Genomic DNA, 21,733 nt, shown 5'->3' with positions numbered 1-21,733 from the left:
TTGATAAATATATCAAATGATTCGTTGACGTCACACAGGTAGGGCTGAGTGGGTCCCCTCCCTCGCAATATAAGCGACAAGACTGGATTTTGATTGGCCTGCTTTTGTTGAAGACAATCAGAACAATACATCCCGAGTAGGAGAGGGGAGAGTTTAATGAATAAATTAATATACAGATTTGTGGCTTCGAGGAAAAAGAAATCGTCCCGTTTTTAGACACGGTATGCCCCCTCAGGGCATCCCGCGTAAAAAGAAATCGACCCGTTTTTAGACACGGTATGCCCCCTCAGGGCATCCCGCGTAATAAGGATAATAAGAGACAAAAAGATCCCCTCTAGGAGAAAACTGAATTTGATACATCTAAAACGAGTTAATAATTGAAAGATGCGCATTTGTGGATACAAAGAAGAACAAACGGCCCCCATTTTATAACGTGGGCTGCACAGGCATCCCACGTAAAGAGAGAAAAACAGACAGAATGCTTTCCTAAAGGAAAAATTTATTCAGAAAAGTCTTTGTTTGCGCCAAAGAAAGAAACACTTATAATTCTAAATGCGAGACGAGAGAAGCGAAAGTGATTTGAAGGAACTACCAGTCCATTTCGAAGCGAATTTATCAACCCGTGCGTGGCACGTTTATCAAATTTTCGCAAAAACTGTTTAGCATTTAAAGAATCGGTCAATTAGAATAGTATTTCAGTACAAATTCACGATCAAACCTGTAATTTTTTAGCCGTTGAATTCCCAGAAGTACTAAAAAATTTTGTAGAAAGTCCGTGGCCTGAGTAAGGATTTGAGATGTCCGCGCTCCGCTATAACTCGTCGTCTGGATAAAACAACAATTTGTACTCGAAGCACAGTTTCTTCGCCGTTATTTCTCGGATTTCCGCTATCGAAACTGTTGAGTATTCCTAAGTAGTTCTTCTTTCGATGTACCATTTCGAAGAGTTGTGTTTTCCTTCGGAAAACGCGAAAATCGGCGACTAAAAAATGGCCGACCCATGCAAACCCATGCAGCGACAAGATTACCTGCGCATGCGTTTTAAGGCCCAGACGGCGATTTGTGACTGAATGAGGAAAAAAAAAAAAAAAAACGAAGGGCAATTTTCAACTTGGTCTCCCTTTGGGAAGCCCAAGTAATTAGACATACAAAATACAAAAGCAGTAGGTGGTCTGGTCGTTATCCTATATCTTCTCTCCACATTACTCGAGTGTTTTATAATTTAGTTGTGATCGGCTTGATTTTTAGCTACTTGCCAGACGTAATGGTTTGGACATCAGATCGGAGCCTCCCCATGTAAAACTCAATTGAGTACCCCCGAGGTATCAAATATGGATATTAAATGTAGGATAGGTGAAGTGTCGGAACTAAGTCTCATTGGGCGAGCTACGTAGTATTGACGAGCCCTCGGCAAAGGTAAAAGACTTAGGACCGTAAAGTCTTCATAGCCTGAAGAAATAGCATAGAAGCTGTGGATTATCTAGGATCAGCAACAAAGGAGAAAACAACGGATATTCCTGCAGTTGATCTTGAAAATTAATGAAAGTTCAGAAAAACAAAACAAACAAACAATTTCTGACTCCCAGGCCGAGAAGGACTAATGAGGTTGCATGAATACGAGGCTACGGCATAGAACGCCTGTTTGATCCTTGCTCCTCGACCATAATGGAAACGTGAAAAGCAAGCTTTTCAAAAATTTAGGACTTTGTGGACGTTGTTTCTGTAATAGTCATTGGGTTGATTGGCCAGTTATCAAGAAAGAGCCACAACAATGAGTGTATTTGTAGGCTTCTGAAATGAATCGTGGACGAGGAGGTTCCCGCAGGCCGAATCGCGGTGGAGGTCGTTTCAACAAACCCAGGGCAGTTAATTCTGCTGCTTTTACTAAATCAATAGAACAAGATCGAGACGAATTAGATGACAGCGAAGACGATGGAGACTATGATGAGTTTGTGGTCGAAATTCGTGAACCTTTGCCCGAAGGAAGAAATCAAGCACCAGCGAAAACTAGACGGAGATCGAGCAACAAAGCACTGATTCAGAGACTTCAAATGAGCGTAGAGAACCAGGAGATGATCGAGGCAGTTCTGCGAGATCTACAGATAAATACGAGCGGTCATGATTTTGAAGAAAAGCTATCTTTCAATGCTAGAGAGACAAAACGAAATGAAGCTTATTGGAACAAGGTTGGCGAACGGAAACTGGTGATTGAAGGCGGAGTCAGCGCAGACTGGGTTGGTGAATCACAGTTTGAAAGCAAAGACGAAATTTTTAGCTCTTATGCAATGAAAAAATTGCTTCAATGTGGTTTTGAGAAAGAGAGGTGTTTGGTTGCGCTCAGCGAGAATGATGGGGATTTAGGCGCAGCTCTGGAGTCACTGCTTTGTAGTTGTTGTGAATTAAATCAGATTGGAAAGGAAAATCCAGATTATACTGATGAAAAATTTAAAGAAGCAGTACTACAAAGACAGGAAGAAGTAATTGCTCTTGAATCAATTTATGGGGATGCCTTTGCTGAAGTTATCACAGATAGCATATGGACTATTAAGTTGTCACTACCTTTTCTACTAGAGGCATTTAAACCAAAAAAGAGAGGGGAGAATGGGTGCAAAAGCAGAACAACAAAGAAAAGAGAGACATCTAGAGAAGTATGTACATTCTACCTGGAAGGAAATTGTAAATTTGGAGACACATGCAGATTTAGTCATTTCAAATCTGATGATGAGACAGATTCAGTTAACGAAACAATGAAGAATGTAGAAATTCCAACCATGAATAATGAGACTGTTGATCCATCTTTACCATTTATTCTTGAAGTTCGATTTTCCAAGGAATCCCTATATCCATTTGAACCTCCAGTGGTTGTCTTTTACTCTACAAATGAATTAATTCCATCATCAGGTTGTCTCAACGTCACATTGAGACTTGTAAGGGAAGCTAAGGATTTATCTACTGCGGAGAGTCCTGCGATCTTTTGCCTTGCCAGTCTGTTAGAAAATGAAGATGAAATCATGGAGTGTTTTAAAGCACCACCTTCTGAATATAGTCTGCCAGCTAAGAAGAGTATTCCTGCTCAAAGCATTCAATTGGTACAAAGTAATGATGCCAAAATAGAAGCAGCCAATAATAAACTGCAGCGAAAGCAACCTCAGCAGTCATCAGATCAGCTCCCAATTCAAGAAAGAAACAGGAAACTCAAACAGCAGTTTGAACGACTACAGGTAAATTTGTTAGGGCTCGGTCAAAGAATAGGTGTTTAAAGAGAGTGGTTGTTAAGTGCCCTCCCTCTCCTCCATCACCAGGAGGGACTGCTGGGGGGAGGTACCAGAGCATGGTGCAAATTCAATTTTACCTCTAAAATGTATCAATTCTAGCAGTAAGTGAAAATTTTCTGGGGCTAATACTGGGAAGAAAAAAAATGAACAGTACTGGGACAAGTTCAACAGAGATGTCTTAATCATTCTCGATAAGTGGTACCTCAGGAAATATGAATAATTTTGTTATCAGCCCTAAAAGGAATAATGAGCAACCTCTCACTTGTCACTGACCATGTTCAGTCTATTTGTAGATCGGTAAGTGGGAAGCATGGAAGTCGCATTGAGTATTAGGTTTGGCCTTACGAACCGAACATTGGAAATATAGCTCAAAAACTATATTATTTAACCCTCGAAAGTTATTATAATTTTACTGTAATCTGAAATGTTTGTTTATAGATCTGTAGGTGATTGTTGGTGAGAAGTGTCATTTAATTCAATATTGTTATAGTCTGTTCCAGCTTATAAGTCAATGCTCGAAGAGAGGAAAAAGCTTCCTGCCTGGAAATCACAACAGAACATCATTGAAACACTCCAAGAGCATCAGGTGGTTGTTATCAGTGGAATGACAGGGTAATGATTTTTGTTAGGTAAAATAAATTATAACTGTAAGTTGCATTGTGTAGTTCCAGAAAATATCCATACCCCCACCGCGGAGGGAATTTCACATAGGACCCCCCCACCCCCTAGGATTTTCCATTTTCGAGGTATTTTTTTGACCCCCCCACCCCTTCGGAAATTCCTCAAATACAGAATACACCCCCACCCCCCTCTGGAAAAGTTTTATTTCAAAAGAACGCCTCAACAATCAGTTTGATGTGAACATTTCAGAAATATCAAGAACTGCCTACACGAGGAGAAAATATGCGTTATCGAAGAGCGCGCGCGCTGTTCAATTTCACCAGTAGAGTTTGCCAAAAAGCTCTAGATACTGAAATAATTGTTGTGTTTTATATTTACCTGTGGTCATTGACATCAAACTTTACCGTTTAGCTTCGCTGAAGATTTTAAATCTAAATTGTTAGAATAAGTCCGGCAATGCAAAAATGTATTTTCATTTAATTTGCATATGTCATGTTTACGTTCCTATGCAAATTTGTAGGAGATCAGAAGGATTTGATTATCGCTTTAGTTCTACTCAATCGATATTTCTCATGGTAATCATTCAGTCTAGTTATTTTAGTATTGGACAAAATAAGCATTAGCAGGGCAGGGAGACAAATTGACCTTTCAGATCGTAACTTGAAACCGGAGACGAAATGGAGCCGCAAAACGAAATTAGCATGTTCACGTTCTTATGCAAATTTTGCATGAGATCAATAATGCATCAAAATAATGTCGAATTGGCTCTATTTTGTTGAATTTTGGCATAGAAATTAAGTTAGTAGTTTTGAACTTTGAGTGGGAATACTTTGGACAAAATACAATTTAACACGGGTCAGTTTTGACAAACCAGTTAATAATTGACTGCCCGTAACTTTACACAACATACAAAAATAACAACAATTATTAAAAACTGAATCATTGTATAATGCAATTCGAGAGATTTGATTGGCTTAGCGGCTATGGTATATGAGCCATTATACCATGGCCGAGAAATGGTGACCATTAAATTTTCTACTGGTTATTCTTGCATAGCAAAATCAGTAAGATCTAGCAATATTTGTTGATTGTTTTTAATAAAACAATTATTCCACTTGCGCTTGTTGGATATGAGTTGATTATAGCTAACTCGGCGCTATGCGCCTCGTTGGCTATCTATCATCTCATATCCAACGCGCGCTCGTGGAATAATTTATTGTTAAATATTTCAATGCTTTATGTAAAATTGGGGCTTTGACTTTATAGCCATACAAAAGTTTCCCTTTTAAACATTGATACAGATATTTCAATTGTTGCCAGTGAACAATAATAAAATTATATTTCTCTACGCAAGAAAGTTTCACAAACAACAGTTTTATAATAACTGAGTCACGCAACGCAGACATAGATTTCTTGTCTCACTTGGACTACTTCGCTTAGAAAGGCTTTTCGGAGAAGGGAAACGTGTTTATAATGTAACAAGGGTTTCTTTAAAACAGTTCAACAAAGTAACGTCTTCAAGAAACATCTACGAGTTGGCTAAGTTGGTAAGTTACCATTTTGAACAACTATGTCTGACATGAACGTGAAGTTGACCCTCTGGAAGCATATCCAACCATTCACCCCTCCTCCCCTCTGGAATTTCCTGAGCCATTGACCCCCCCCACCCCTCTGGAATTTCCAATTCCCTCCGTGGTGGGGGTATGGATATTTTCTGGAACCACACATTTACCATCAAAAGTTATGATCTAGTGGATAAAATATACTCCAACTAATAAACGTACATGTATACAATGTTTGTTATCCACTGGATAAAGTTGTCCATCGTGAGGTAGTAGAAATGTGTTGAGAATACAGTGCGTGGTGCCAGAAAAAAAAGCAACAGTGTTTGTAAGATGAAGGGAAAACAGGAAAACAGGGCAATATTTCCTGTCATTTTGCTGTAGGAAGTGGTATTGAGAAGCAGGATTCACCAAAGAAAGTGAGTGCAAACCAGATGTGAATGGCTCTGAAAACAGAAGAAAATTATTCAGATATCTCTGTCTCCCACCACTTTTCTGCTAGCTGATCATCAAGCTTCATTTTTGGACAAACTGTTGAGGTTGTTCAAATAATATTATTAGAAATCATACCGTATAACTTCGATACTTGAATCTACAGCGCATCATGAGCAGTATTCCTCTGATTAGTTTTTTTACTTTGACAATTCTTGTTCCTCTTCCCCTTACCAATCTTGCTTTGTTCCAGAAAAAAATCTTGTTTTGATTATTTTTAGAGAGAGAGAGGTGTGGCATGAAAAAATTACCGGTATATTGTTATTTTGCCAAAATAAGAAATGTGTGCATGCTTGACATTTGTCAAAGACTGTAGCCGATATTTGGCTCAAATTCCTCTATGGTTTGTCCTATTAGGTTGTTACTCACGGACAGAGGTAATTTTTTCTTTTCTCAGATGTGGCAAGACAACTCAGATCCCACAGTTCATCCTTGATAGTCATCTCAAAGCGGGGCGTGGAGGGGAGTGTTTCATCATATGTACACAGCCGCGTAGAATCTCAGCCATGTCTGTTGCTGAAAGAGTATCAGCAGAGAGAATTGACAAGATTGGACAGTCTGTTGGTTATCAAGTTAGACTTGAAAACAAACAGGTGAAACTTTCCACTAAATATGGTTATTAACTATTTGTTGATAATGACATGTACAGGTGTATAAGAATGTGCTTGATATTTGAATAAATTCCAGAAAATCCAAATTGACTGGAATAATTTAAATTGGTCAGAAAGTGGTGGAAATATTACCATCTACTACTGGAGTGACTACACTGTGAGACAAATGATTATTTTATGTATTATTATTATTATTATTATTATTATATTGAATATTATTTAGGAAATAGGTTTTTCAGGCATAATTGGACTGCTGAATGACTGCCAAACTAGTTTTCTAATTGGCATTGGTTTGGTGTTCTTTATCTTTGGGGGCCAGCGTCTGAAGGCTGCACCAATGGTCCAGACAATGCTACCAATGGTACTGTAAGGTGAAACGGATATTGAATGCTGTTTGAGGGGGTGGAAAGGTACAGCGATGATGAATTATGGCAAGATTTTGCTCCATTATTATTCATTTTTGTTTACAGTACGTCATACTGGGTAGCATGAAAATTTTGCGGGTTCTAATTTTTGCGGATTTTGCGGATTGACCTCGATCCGCAAAAATTAGTTCTCGCAGAAAAATACACCCGCAAAATGAAACGCCGCAAAAATTAACTCCCTTCAGTCAAATTTAAAACTCCACTTTTAATAGATTTATGCCACTGGAGCTATATACGTACTTTGGACTTAAACTAGAACATTAACATGATTTTCCATTGGAAAAAGCAACTAGAGCTGTCAAGAGTAAAGCAATTCAGTACATTAGATTGGCATGAATGAGCCATCTGAAGGAACGCACAGACTTGAATCGTGCAGCAGACCAACCATTTTCTATTGGCACTTCTGAGACGGCCTGCACAGAAGTTCAACTGAACAAGAGTGTTCTTATTATTGACTGAGTCTGTCTCATTGCGTTACAGTAGGACATAGTTTTACATTTTAGCAGGCCGCTCCCAGTTAGGTCTCAAAGTTGTATATGACATGTAGCTGGAGTACATCTTTCACTCGATAGCCCCTCGGTATACCAAGAAAGGTTTCAGCTACGGTAAATCAAAAATTCGACATACTGCTTTCATATATAAAAAAAAAATATTTGGTATTACCGGTCGTGGCAAACCATATTAACGAAACAGTGTTTGGTTGTGCATGGTAGGGGTAGGCTTTTTGTTTTGTTGTTATTCAGTCCCTTTGCACAGTAAGGTATTACAGTGATACGTCTCTAGTATGTAACTAGAGTGAACTGTAACCCAATTGACTGTACAATAAAAGTAGAAAATATTCAGGTTTCTTCCACTTAAATATTCTGCTGCTTAAACAAGAGCATCGCAAAAATTAGTTCCCAGCAGAAATTTCAGTTATCTCGAAATGCAAAAATTTGTTCCCGCAAATCACAAAACATCGCCAATCCGCAAAATAAAACTCCCGCAAAATTTTTGTGCTACATGGTTGTCTTATTTACATACATTCAATTTAAACCTTTTTATTTCTGTAACATTTTTCAGTCTTCAAGAACAAGCTTGTTGTACTGCACCACAGGGATTCTTTTGCGCCGTTTAGAAGGAGAATCCAGCTTACCTGGTGTGAGTCATGTGATTGTGGATGAAGTTCATGAGAGAACAGAGGAAAGGTAAACTCTGATATTTTCTGTTGCTGAGGAAGCAGACAAGCAGGGAATCCATTATCAATGCACTTCTCCCCCTCCCCCAAATGGCCCATATGACCCCATTCCTCCCAAAAAAATTGGCCCAAATGGACACCCACATTCCCTAAAAAGCTGACCCCTTGCTTGCCCATAAAATCAACCTGGATATATTAGTTAATTACCAGTACAAACACACTTACATACTAGATGAAAATGATGGTTTTAGTTTGCGTAAAAACCATAATCACCATCTTCCATATTCTCCTAGTAGACAGTTGGGCTGCATGCTCTCTCCTTCCAGGCTCTCCTGTCATATGCTGCTGATGCTGCCTCCGCCCACATTCTTATTCCTCTGTCCCTATGAAAGCTCCCTTTCCACAGTCTTTCTCCATGTTTCCTGTGGACAGCCTTGTTTCCTCTTTCCTTCTGGTACCCAAGTGGAGGCACGGTATGGTGTGAGAGGTGGTTTGTTCTATTAAAGGACATGGCCTAACCATGTCCATGTTCTCCTGGTCATTTTGTCATTTATTGCCTCCAAAAACCATAAAGAAGACAAATATTATTGTCTCAGGTACAGTTGTCATAAAATGCTGAACTGACATATTACTTAAGGCATCTTCTACAAGACCCTTGAAGACTGTAGAGGTTTTGTTTGCATTTACATGTACCTGTACAATTTTTTCTTGTAGTCTTACCCTGTATTACCTTTCCAGCTTACATGTACATAATTCCATGCTGATGTACATAAATGCATGTAATAAGCTAACCACTTGAACATCTCCTAACAATGTCAGTATTTGTAATTTTGCAGTGATTTTCTCATGATGGTGTTGAAAGACCTGTTGACAGTCAGGCCTGATGTTCGTGTTGTGTTGATGAGTGCCACACTTAATGCCCAGCTTTTTTCAGAATACTTCTTCGATGCCCCTGTAATTCACATACCAGGTACTACGGTAACCATAACTACTTTTTGTTTTCAAAAATTCCCATCGTTTAATTTGTTAGTATCTGTGGTGAAACATCATTTTTATATGAATTGGAGAGATGCAAATCACCAGCCAGGGTTTTCTCCTACAATAAATTACATGAAGTTTTAGAAGTACTAGTACACTGTATATCATGTTCCTCTCTGTGACTTAGACATGCGCATGATTAAGCAAGACAGTCAACCTCAAAAGAGGTGTTTTTTAATCATTCATTTACTATATATATTTGATAGGTCGGACATTTCCAGTTGTAGAGATGTTTCTGGAAGATTCCTTTGAGATGACAAAGTAAGTATGCCTCTTGAAATGTTTCCAGGAGTTTCAGAACAAAAAAAAAATACCCTAAGTTGAAACTGATGAATATCTACACTTTTATCTGTTGTCAGATTTCAAGTTGACCCAAATTCACCAAATGCAAAACCAATGAAGCCTTCAAGCATCCCAAACATGGCTGGCAAAAAGGGTCAGATGTTGAAAGACATTCAACAAATACAGGACTCTGTCTCGTGTGCTGACTTCAGACCCCCTGATGATAAGATGGATGATCAGATATTAACTGAAGATCAGATGGCTTGGAGATATGCAAGTAAGCAGTTGTCATTATCTCTCCACAGATGTCTTGCCTTGTGCCATGTTGGTTGACTGTTTAATTAAGTGAAGTTAGTGATTTCAAGAAAAAAAAAATCGCTTCATGTTTAAAATACTGCTAATTTTTTTTTTATTAATTTTGATTTAAAAAGTGAAGAAAATCGAAGTTGAGAATCATGTAACCCTTAGCACTTTAAAATTTTTAATTGTGCTCTGAGTACATAATTTTTATATTATTTTAAAATCATGATTCCAGAGCAGGAAACCAATATTTTTGATCCCTAAGGAGGAAGGTTTCTGTTTGTACCCCCACCCCCCTTCTTAAGAAATTCTGTCTCAACACCCTGATGTCTGTAAAAAACACTTTGGCAGTGATGCCATATCACCACTTAGATCTGCAAAGCATTTTTGAGTAGCAAAAGCCACAATGCAGGTCCAAAATTCCAGAAGTATCTTGCAAAACTCCTTGCAAAAAATGTATTTGTAATCTTGTCATATACTTACACCCCTAAATTTATGCACACAACATGCCACCCCCCACTCCATATACAAACTTGATAGCAAATTGAAATGATTCACATTGGAAACAATGCTTGAATCCACATTGCATTGGAGGGAGGGGGGAGAGTGAGCTGGGACTGTGTTATAAGTGGTTGATTCCTGGATGAAAATCACGTGGGAATCTTGTCATGGTGTAAGTTAATGTCAATCAAATCTCATGATTTATCAGATTTATTAGTTTCTAAAGGATTGTGAATAATAATTACATTTGACAGATTACAGTAAGAGTACCATTCTGTCACTTTGTGTTATGGACCACGAGAAAATCAACTATGATCTTGTCGTTGCGATTCTGGAGTGGATCGTGGGAGAACAACATGAGGTATGCTAGCTGTGTTCAACCAAAATAAAATCTGAACGAAGCTGTGAAGGAAGCTGTTCAAAGTAACGTCTGTCTAGTTAAGTGGACTTGATGGAAGAATGGGACAGCTGACTTATGTAACCATTACTTCTGATTTTAGTCACTAACTCTGACTTCATAAGCATGGAAATATGAGTAGGACCATTACTTTTTTCCTTTCCTCTGTGGATGAGGTATTACTAATGGTGTTTTGCACACGTGTATAGTTTTTAAGGTGTGATAATTTGATTATTTTTGTTTGGTTTTCGCTGTGTGTTCTGTTCTTTTTTATCTGAAGTGTAAAGTTTCGTTATCTTGCAGCATCCCAAGAGTGGGGCAATTCTTGTGTTCCTTCCTGGCATGGGAGAAATTACGACTTTGCTGGACCAACTTCAGAATCACAAAACATTCAGTTCAAAATTTTCTGACAGGTAATACAAACTGCAGAACATAGACATTGGTGAGGATGATGTATTATTCAGTAATGACAAAGGCAAACTCGGAAAAAAGAAATCCGAGTGCTCCTATCGAACCTAAGACCTTCCGATTACTAGTTCGGATGCTCTATCACAGAGTTGCAGGAGACTCGTGGGAGCTAAGGCCATTAAACTAGACATTGATATCAAAATTATACGCTTGTGCCCTGTTTAGAGAAACTCTAGTCACTACAGAATATATTATTACGTTTTGAGTCTTCAGTTGTCTTTTACAGTAAGACCGTAAATGTATTGTTTTAATCAATGTCATTCGAGCTGGTATTAAACACCCAGAATGTACTAGGTAGGCTAAAGTACTTAGCCTTACCAAAACGCGGAGTTTTTATTACAATAACAAAGCGGTTAGATGAGAGGCTTGACACTTTTTAAACTTGTGTTGCTGTCTGCATATAGCTTCAAATACATTTTAGCACAGAATCTCTTTCTGCCCGCAAGTTACATTTCCTGTCAGTACAAGGGGATGGAACGAACAGAGGGAAAATTTCTTAACCTTTGTACAACAGTCTTTTCCTTGGGAAGGGGAAACGACGGCTGTACACAAGCGAGAATTTGTTGTCTCTTTGCCTTGAGGAAGCAGATTTTCGTTGAAGAGCGTCAAAGGAAGTTTATCTGAAATAAATTTTTTCAGGCTGGAAAAACATCGCATCGCGGGGACTAATTCATTTTATTGATTTATTGTTTCACTCGAAAACCTCTCTTATTTTCAGATTTAGAATACTACCGCTTCACTCCATGCTTTCTAGTGAAGAACAGAGTTTGGTTTTCAAGTAAGTAAACGTTCATAAATTTCCAGCATACCTTGCATGTTTACACTGTTTGAAAGAATTGATTGTAACTAATGTTAGGGGATAGACTATCTTATGAGCCGATTTTGAACGACTGAATTCTTTGCCCGGTAGCTGAATTGCCCAGGAGTTTTAGAGTTCAACCCCCCCCCCCCCCCCCTCCCATCCTGATTCAGCGGGAAGCGTGTTTTTCTTTGTTTTTTTTTGTTTTTTCTTTTTGGTGGGGGTGGAGGGGAGGCGGTGGGTCAGTGACTGTTTAAAATCAAGGTGGGAAAGTTGGAGGTGGAGGGGTGCGGTTGTGGGGGAGGGGATGGCAAGGTATCTACACCACTATATTTTTGGCATGTTTTGAGGAAGTTGGTCAGATAAGACAAATAAGAGTTTAGTTTCTAAAGAAACTGTGGTACTGCGCCGATGGGGAAGTGGAAACGAATGATTTGTTTTATCAACTGAATTGATGAGGTAATTTGGCCATCGTAAAGAGCTGATGGAGCTGATGTTTCGAGCGCTACATTACCTTTATCAACTCATTTGAAACAGTTTTGATCGTATCCCGCTTATGCTCGTTTTTAATTTTTAGGAAGCCAAAAGAAGGTGTGCGTAAGATTGTTCTGTCCACGAACATTGCTGAGACTTCAGTGACTATAGATGATGTGGTGTTTGTTATCGATTGTGGACGAATGAAAGAAAACAGGTGAGAAAGACAGCCTGTTTTGTGGCTTCTATTAACGTCTTTAAAAGAAGAGCGTTTATGATATTACAATACCTCATTGGAGCAGATGAAAACTCTCTCGTTGAAAGACGGCTGGTTGCCATCATGAATGCGTTAATTGATATTCTACAACTCACATTAAAAAGCGCCTTACAGCTACTGCATTATGGAGAACCCTACTAAATAGGCTTGTGACTTCCTAGGTATGATTCTACTAAGGGCATGGAGAGCCTTGAGGAGGTCTGGGTATCACAAGCCAACGCACGCCAGCGACGAGGAAGAGCGGGGCGAGTTACATCCGGGGTCTGTTTCCATCTGTTTACCAGACATCGGTTTGAACACAAAATGGCGGGTCACCAGATCCCGGGTTTGTAGCACTTTGTTTCAACGTTTTCTATTTTTTCAAATCAGTTTTCTTATACGGAGAGAACACTGGCTTTTCCTTAGTTTTCAAGTCTGTTGGAGCAATTTTCTAATGCCAAAAAACATTCAACATATTAGGAGGATTACATAGCAAAATGTTTTACAATAGACGCGTCTGAACAACAAAACAAACAGAACTGAAGAGGGGGGGGGGGGGGGGGGGGCTGGACAAATTTTGGCGCCAAACCAAGCACGGGAAAACATGCAACCTGTACCATACACGTGACATCACCCGCGCTCGGTTCCAAACCCCCATAGACAAGCTCAGTTACCTTGATAAGGGCAATAAGGCCTGGGAACAAGGCTAGGAGTTTGCCAAATCAAACAAAATAACAACTGCTTGTTGTCATTGGCTACTCACTCTGTGTGAGCTTTTTATCTTCTCAGGACCAAAGCAAAATGAATTATTTTCGAGTCGGTTGTGTATTGGGAACATGTACCTGATTTGTCATAAAATTATCCATAATTAGAGCATAAAACTTTAAAAGGAAGAGAAGCATTAGGTTGTTATCGAAATATATATTTTTTGTTTTTAGAAATCCAGCGAGTACCTTTGGAGAAGTTGTGTCTGCGCATCAAAGTACTGGGACTGTTCTTTGGCCGAGACATCAAGGTTTGTTATACGGAGCCGGTTCAAAATAGTGGAAATTTTCTTCTCAATGTCTCAACTGAAGGAAGTCAGTTCACTGTATGAAGCATGAGTTGGTGGTTTCGGGTTTGATCTTCACGAAATGGCCTTAGTAGTGGCAACGAATATTCGGTTTTATCAACTGAATTATTTTGTTATTCAAGGTAATTTGGCCAACGTAAAGAGGTTCGAGAGCTCTCGAATCTCTATATACAGTGGCTAAATTACCTCATTAACTCAGTCGATAAACCCAAAATATATTAATATTCGTTTTCAACCCTCTCCACCCCCCCCCCCCTCCCCCAACCGACGCAGCACCACAGTGTCTTTAGAAACTAGCTCCCTTATCTACTTAGTTAGTGAACGTCTTACAGGACTAACCAGAGAAGAGCTTGACCAAATATTGAAGAGGAAATAACAGGAGAAGAGCTTGAGCAAATAATAAAGGGAAAATAACAAGAGAAGAGCTTGACCAAATAATAGAGAGAAAATAACAAGAGCAGAGCTTGAGCAAATAATAAAGGGAAAATAAGAGAAGAGCTTGAGCAAATAATAAAGGGAAAATAACAAGAGAAGAGCTTGACCAAATAATAAAGAGAAAATAACAAGAGAAGAGCTTGAGCAAATAATAAAGGGAAAATAAGAGAAGAGCTTGAGCAAATAATAAAGAGAAAATAACAAGAGAAGAGCTTGAGCAAATAATAAAGGGAAAATAGCTAAGTTATGAAGTTGCAAAAGGGGCAAAGTTTTTAAGATACGTGTTCTGCGACGTACCTTTGAAAAGGACATTGTGGCCTCTTCAGGGAAACGCAATATGAATTCACCTTTATGGCATGTAAACTTTCAGTGACACAGCTTAGCATGGAATGCCTTTTGTTGTTACAGGATGTTCTTGGCAAACTACTGCAACCGCCATCTGGAGAATCCATTAATGACTCCATCAAACGACTGCATAACATTGGAGCTCTGGACACTGATGAGGTAACACAGCAGATTGGCCGGTGGTGGACTGGTCTTAGCCTCCAGACAGTTTACACGCTATATCAGTCCTTTTATTCCTTGAATATGTGTATTAGTTTCATTAAGTTGAAGGAAAACGTAAAATATTATGATTTTGAAACTTCAAAATTAGAGCTTACAAGGGAGAAAAACGTCAGGGAATTTAGTAAAAAAAAAAAAAAAACTATAAAGGAAGAAGATTACGAATAACTTAAAACAGTGGGTTATGTTTATCAGATGCCCAGGGCTTGCGTACTGGTTTATTCACTGGTTAAAAGGAGAAGCAGGTGTGATAGTTTCTTGACGTTAACTTCAGAAGGTGTCCATCTTTAGTTTTTGTCGTAAGAAATCGTGCTGTCTATTTTATCTAAAGTAGTTCGAAGTGATGTGAATGTAACATGATATTCTTTCTTTGTTTTCAGAATCTCACTTCGCTGGGTTATCATTTGGCAGCATTGCCTGTGGATGTGAGGTACGTTCTTCTAACCCTGATGAGGCTTTTTTTAACTCGTCACCCTTCCACATAACAATGTGTTGTTATTGTAAAGAGAAACTGAGATAAGATGAAGCCACGATACTTTGCTACGAAAATTTTAACTCGTCCAATGTCTGGTGAAATTTTTGTACGATTTTTTAAGCTGTTGCGTCATCTTTGTGGGGGAGATTACCTATTTTGACCACGTACCAACGACCTTTTGGTGAATTCCGAGTTTTAATTTCTCTGGGGGAACTCTGCCCGGAGAAAGCTGTTAGAAACGAGCCCAACTTCAGGACAATGCTTTCAAAAATCACATGTGTAGCCATGGCACAAAATAAAACATTTGATAGCAGGCCAGGCATGGATAAATTTTTGATTATGTTTACAGCGTCGTCTGTTACCTTGGTGTGAATTATCTTTTCAGGATCGGCAAGTTGATGCTACTGGGCGCCATATTTGGATGTCTGGATCCCGTGTTGACGATTGGAGCTATACTCAGTTACAGATCACCGTTTGTAAGTGCAAAACAAAAATTATACAGACACTTCAAACTCTGTATGATCTGTACTGTATATTAATCTGAGTGCATTTTGTTTTAATCTAGTCAGCGCCTTTTGACAAGAGAGAGGAAGCAGACAAGAAGAAACAAGAAATGGCTATCGGTAACAGCGATCACTTGACTCTCCTGAAAAGCTACAAGGTACGTAAGGAGGGTGCACAGGTATGGGAGAGGGGGGAGGGGAGGGTGATCGTCGGAGGCCTATTAACACAGTATGTGGTAATGACGGGACCCTCGGAGGAGGGGTGATTGTCGCGGGTATAGTAACACGTTATGTGGTAACGTCGGTACCCTGGTTTTCCAACTGGTATACAGCTATTTCAATTAACGTTGTCGGATCAAAGTATAAAGCTGTAAGACAAGACCTCAAGATTCTGTGGATTTTTTTATGAATAAGTTCATCAAAATCAGCTACGCCTCATCCGTCCAGTGAAGATATACAATGGCGAGCCATTTGGATGCAAGAAATGCTAGGATATCAACTGGATGAGGTGGCAGCCTCTTTGAAGATGCCTTTAAGCTTTAAGCTTTGATCCGACAACGTTTATTGAAAAAGCTGTATGTGTCGTTGTAGAAAATAGGCCTATTCGTTAGCGGGGAGAGGGGTGGTAAAGGTTAGAATTCTTGAATACTGACGTTCAAGGTTCTGCACCTTGCGTACTAAGTGGATCTAGAGTTTAACTCTCTGGCCGGGCTTCTTTTAGCTTCCTACAACCCAAGCTCTTCTTATCGGTCTCCTGTGTTTATGAATGGGGTGTGGGGTTGGAGGCGGTGGGGGGTATGGATTGTAAAAAAAAAAAGAAAAAAATTTGAACATAGAATGCAGTGATCAATGTACATCCCTGTTGCGAATGATGCCGCAAGGAACATCGCTCAGTTTTCGCTTAAACATTCTCACACTAAAATGCTGGCTGTTTTTTGTGCAAAGCATATATTGCAGAGATAGCAAACGAACTGTTTCGCCTCAAGACTGCAATGTGACACCACTGGCTGTTCAGATATAAACCTCTGATTCTTGTGTTTGTAGGGATGGCTTGAGGTGATGGAGAGCGGAATGGCCGCTGGGTATCTTTACTGTCGAACAAATTACCTGTCCATGAAAACCCTTCAGGTAACTAAATAAGGGGAACAGAATACTGCGGTACAGAATATTCTTCAAGTTGGAATTCGGTCAAACCTTATTAAGTGACCCGTCCAAGTCTCATAAATAACCCTTATTTACTGAAAATGTGGAACTTAAACAACGACAGCGACGACGGCAACGAAGCCAACGACAACACAAACGAGCAAAAACAATCGCCCTGCACGTGCATTTTAAATTTTGGTACATTTCTTTGCCGCCCGCTGCAAAACAATAACGTGAAATGACCAAATTCAATGTTTTGTAGAGAATGTGAACACACTACAGTGAACTTTTCATTCTTTTTCTTAACTTGAACGCCACTCCTACTAATTTGGTTCCTGGATAGTCTGCCGTTTCTGCAGAAGTTGAACGAGTTGAAAAAATGGCGAAGTAGCACAAATGAAGTGAAGTTATATTTTCCAGTCACGTTTTCGTTGGCGTCCTCTTAAACCACAAACGGGAAACGTCGGCCAGCAGTTTACAGTTCGGAGTTCTCCGTATGTACATAATCCGGACTTAAGATTAAGGGTAACTTTTTAGCTATGTATCGTGGGATACTTGCAGGAAAACAAGATGGCGGCTACACGGAGGATAGCACCGATGCATGCACTAATGTGGTTGGTAATTCTTGTAATCTCACAACTGAATCAAACAAACCTCTTATTCATCGAGATAACTCTTTAAGGAAAGTAAATTTAACGTTTAAACGTGGCTTTATGGTTTTAAAACTAGCGAAAAACTCTGCCGTAATTCACTTACCTCTAGACAGTGTCTTTGACATTGAAACCTGAACCTCAAACGTCAAACGGGACGGCAGGATCAGAGTCACGTGACTTCTAGAGGGCAAAACTTCCCAATCTCGTACCCAGAGTTTTCAGGCTTTTTGGTCAGCGGGGCAACGCCGGGAAGACTCTGGGGACATCGAATTTTATTACCGCAGGATTTCTGCGGTAAAACAATGGAAACCGTTACGGAACAGCCAATCAAAAAAATTGAATTTTTTCGATGTCCCCAGAGTCTTCCCGGCGTTGCCCCGCTGACCAAAAAGCCTGAAGACTCTGGGTACGAGATTGGGCATTTCCAAGTTGCTGTGAACCTCATTATGAACGCGAGGCTAAATGCAAAACGTTTCATATGAAAATTAGTTTTGTTTGCATATGAATGAAAACTTATTTTCATAATTAAAACTTTGCACGTAGCCTCGATTTTACAATGAGGTTCAAAGCAACTCGGAAATGGCCTATTAGAATTGCGTTTACGGCAAACGTGAGATTTGCGTAAAACCTTAACGTAGCAAAGGATGCTGCATTTCCCTTGCAGATGATCGCGAGCTTGAAGTGTCAGTACACTGAACTGTTGGCTGATATCGGCTTCATCAAAGCAGACCTCACGGCCAGAAAAATGGGGAGACTGGCACCGAGGACCGGAGACGGAGTCTTGGCCGCCACAGGTGAAATGGTAAGTCACTAGGGTGGGGTGGGGAGTTAAGGACGTTACATCCTGAAACAGGTTAATAAACAGAAGTTTCTCGGCGGTAATTTTTATTTTGCTGCGGTTTTAGATGAACGCGAACTCAAGAAATCAGAAGTTGGTTCTCGGCGTTGTGTGCGCTTCTCTGTTTCCAAATGTCGTTCAAGTTGTGAAACCGGACGTGAAGTACAAGGCATCTGTTGCAGGTGGGTTCTGCTAAATATATGCCGAGGGAAAAGAGCGCTGGCAGTATTGTAAATGGTAAATTTTGATGGGGTCCAAAAATCATCAAAAAACGAGGCTCATCGAAACAAAAGATACAAATTCCAGGAGAACAACAGTGTGCGAGGCAAGGTAGAAACAAAGAAAAAAACGTCACAGGTCTTTTACACCGAGTATCGTCCAAAGACGTTAAATGTGTCGTAACTCAAACTCTTATACGTTGGAGGGAGACTTTGGAATTTAACCCTCTTCCCCTTGTGGCAAATTCTGTCTCTGTTTGCGGACGCTGCATTAGTTGCGAAAGCCCAGAAAAAAAATCTGAATTTTTTTTCATAACCATAATGTTTTCTTAAAAAATGTTTCCTGTCCACGCAAACGGACACTTGAAACTGAAACAATATGAACGCTGAAAATGCTGCCGCTGAATGTCATGATAGAGGTAGTAATTCTTTTGTCCGGCGTTCCAGGAGCTGTGCCTGTTGATGCCAAGGCAGCTGAACTGAAGTTTTGGACCAAGAATGATGGACAGGTTTATATAGCTTACGTTACTGTATTTTAGTCAGCCAACACAGCGTCATCTGCCATGTCACGTGACCATCCGGGGAATTGTCCTTATTTCCGTATAATTCCGGGAATAACCATACTCTGCCCCCCCCCCCCCCCCCCTCCCAAAAAAAAAAAAAAAAAAAAAAGAATGGGAAGAGATTTTCTCTAAGACCATCCTATTCCTCTGGAAATTCCAATGCAGGTTCGTACTTTCCTTGGCCTTTGAGGGCTTCCTCCCCACCCCTCTGGATTTTCCAATCCCTTCTATAGGGGATATTTATTTTTCTGGAACTACACAATATCTACAAAGAAATTAGAAAGCAACAACAACGGCAACAAAATCAAAACAAACCGAAGTATGCTGTTGTATCTTTCCTTCGCTGTTACCTGGCTTCTGGTTTGTTCATTAATTTTTAGCGTTAAGTTATTTTCGCTCACTGCAACTTTTACTAATACTTGCCGTTTTCTTCCAGGTGTTCATTCACCCCAAGTCAGTTAATTTTCAAGCGAACAATTTTGACAGCCCATATCTTGTTTACCACGAGAAAGTCAAGACTTCCAAGGTACAATGTTCTTTAAATTCTCAGTTTATTTCCTCTTTAGGTCTACTTCCCATAATGATTGCAGAAAAATTAAAGCAAACCATTTGTGTTCGATGCTAGCTGGGGAAATATTTGCATCGTCTTTGTAGTAAATAGAACTTGGTTACAGCAGTTTGTTTCAGCGGGACAGGTATTTTTACAGGTCACATTCCGCACGTCACAAGTACAGGTCACTGTTGTACTGGTATAAAACCAAGATTGTTAGCATGCCCAAGGTCTGAATTAGCTTTGTAGTATGGGGGTTAAGGCTAGGAGACTCTGTTCAGCTTGTTTATTTAACAAATCGACGGCAGTCTTCTATGGTCTATACTCTTATAGACCATAAAATGACGTCAAAAATGTTCAAAACTCAAGTGGAACCACGAGCCGCAGGCGAGTGGTTTCACTGCCAAGTTTTGGACATTTTATGGCGTCATTTTATGGTCTGTAAGAGTATAGACCATAGAAAACTGCCGTCGATTTGTTTTTTACAATAACATGGAAAAAGTACGAGCGGAATTGGCTATTTTTTTCGTTGAGAAAGCGCGCGCGTTACATCTGACGTCATTTTTATTGTCTGTACTCTTATAGACAATAGCTACGAGCCAATCAGCGCGCGGGAATTTGGACAGTTATTGTAAAAATACAATTATCTATCACAGTGACCTGTAGTTGTGACCTATGACCTATGACCTGTGACCTGTAAACCAACCCTGCCGGTTTCAGCATTGTACCCTGTAAATCCCATTCTGCAAGTTGCAGAAACGATGATCGCTTATTTTACGTACAACTAGCTATTGATGCCGTTTTGGATAAGTTTTAGCTTAATTTGTTTTTTGCTATCATCTCAATCGGCTGAAGGAATCTTCATGTATTCTTACGTGAGGTTGTTATTTTGGCAGGTTTACATCCGGGACTGCAGCATGGTATCAGTGTATTCGCTGCTCCTGTTCTGTGGCGATAGTTTGTCCGTAAACTTGGAGAAAGGTGTTTTTGTTATTTCTATTGACGATGGCTGGATTCGGTTTACGGCGTCGTCACGTAAGGTGCGTAAAGAAATTCATGAGATTTCTTGTCTACACATGTAGCGTAATTAATAACTAAAGCAAATTCCAACTTTTCCGGGGTCGCCATCCACCAGGAAAAAAATTCTACCATTCTACCATGGATGAAAATACCTTTGGTGGTAAAGCAACAAAAATCAATTGCTGAATTGAAACTTCTGCAATGACATTCCTGGCCAAAAAATTCACCGACTATTCCCCGACCGCTTTTAAAAAAAGTTTTTCCTGACTTTTTTTTCTGGGTAACTCTAATTGAAGTGCCTATCAACATTAAACCAAAAAAAAAAAAAAAAGATCCGGACACTCGATGCACATAACACGCAGAATTGCGCACAACTGACGGTATTGAGAGCGTCCATCCCGGACACGTGAGCTTCCTCTACTGTACGAGGGCGTTAATTTTCCGTGGTGCCGTTATTTGCCGCTATTCTGTGGAAGGTGGTTCTAACTTTTGAGTCTGTGGATGAAATCCTAAAGTGTGACCATTCAAAGAAAAGCTACTGAGCAGTACTTTCCTGTGGTTCTGTTAGTTTTTACGTTACTTTCAATTTTGCTTTTACTTCAAACTTTGTTACCTCTGGGAGTAGAACGTCGATAACTATTACTAAAACAATTGTCTGTCTTTCCATGCAGGTTGCAACACTTGTGCGAGACCTGAGAACAGAACTGGACCGATTACTTGAAAGAAAAATAGAGAATCCCAGTTTTGATGTTGCTAGCTGCTCGCGAGGAAGCAGGATTATTGACGCCATTGTACAGTTGATTTCCACTCAGTAACAACGAACCACACATGGACATGTTACTAGCATATAAATTAAAAGTCGCCTTGTGAAAGTCGACGATTGGTTTTCTTAAGATAGCCGGCCGAAAATCACGGAGAATTCTAAACATTGCTGAGGTCACGCGAAGACCTCCGAAGATTGCCGCGGATCATGAGAATTCCGAAGATTGAAAAGCTAACCCGAAAATCCTATTCAGATGTC

General features: G+C 39.8%; 1 protein-coding gene across 1 annotated transcript; it reads left to right on the top strand.

Annotated features, from left to right (window-relative positions):
• The first annotated feature begins 1,642 nt into the window (after positions 1-1,642).
• On the top strand, positions 1,643-21,536 carry LOC146478687 (putative ATP-dependent RNA helicase DHX57). Its single transcript, XM_085112279.1, has 24 exons — positions 1,643-3,221; positions 3,766-3,887; positions 6,348-6,543; positions 8,049-8,173; positions 9,000-9,133; positions 9,408-9,462; positions 9,561-9,760; positions 10,539-10,645; positions 10,985-11,094; positions 11,868-11,927; positions 12,526-12,639; positions 12,861-13,024; positions 13,617-13,693; positions 14,594-14,689; positions 15,130-15,179; positions 15,610-15,700; positions 15,790-15,885; positions 16,772-16,855; positions 18,188-18,325; positions 18,429-18,543; positions 19,027-19,088; positions 19,579-19,668; positions 20,589-20,732; positions 21,384-21,536. Exons 1-24 carry the CDS (start codon positions 1,797-1,799, stop codon positions 21,525-21,527), a joined length of 3,999 nt encoding a protein of 1,332 aa, XP_084968405.1. The 5' UTR covers positions 1,643-1,796; the 3' UTR covers positions 21,528-21,536.
• The last annotated feature ends 197 nt before the right edge of the window (positions 21,537-21,733 follow it).

This window comes from Pavona decussata, unplaced genomic scaffold, assembly GCF_977016875.1.
Source record: "Pavona decussata unplaced genomic scaffold, jaPavDecu1.1 SCAFFOLD_64, whole genome shotgun sequence".
NCBI classification, from domain to species: Eukaryota; Metazoa; Cnidaria; class Anthozoa; order Scleractinia; family Agariciidae; genus Pavona; species Pavona decussata.
This window is presented reverse-complemented; position numbering and strand designations above follow the sequence as displayed.

Coding starts and splice junctions, on each gene's coding strand:
- LOC146478687 (XM_085112279.1), top strand. CDS start 1,797: ATGAATCGTGGACGAGGAGGTTCCCGCAGGCCGAATCGCGGTGGAGGT. Junction 3,888..6,347: donor GTTATCAGTGGAATGACAGG/GTAATGATTTTT, acceptor TTCTTTTCTCAG/ATGTGGCAAGACAACTCAGA. Junction 12,640..12,860: donor GGACGAATGAAAGAAAACAG/GTGAGAAAGACA, acceptor GTGACTTCCTAG/GTATGATTCTACTAAGGGCA.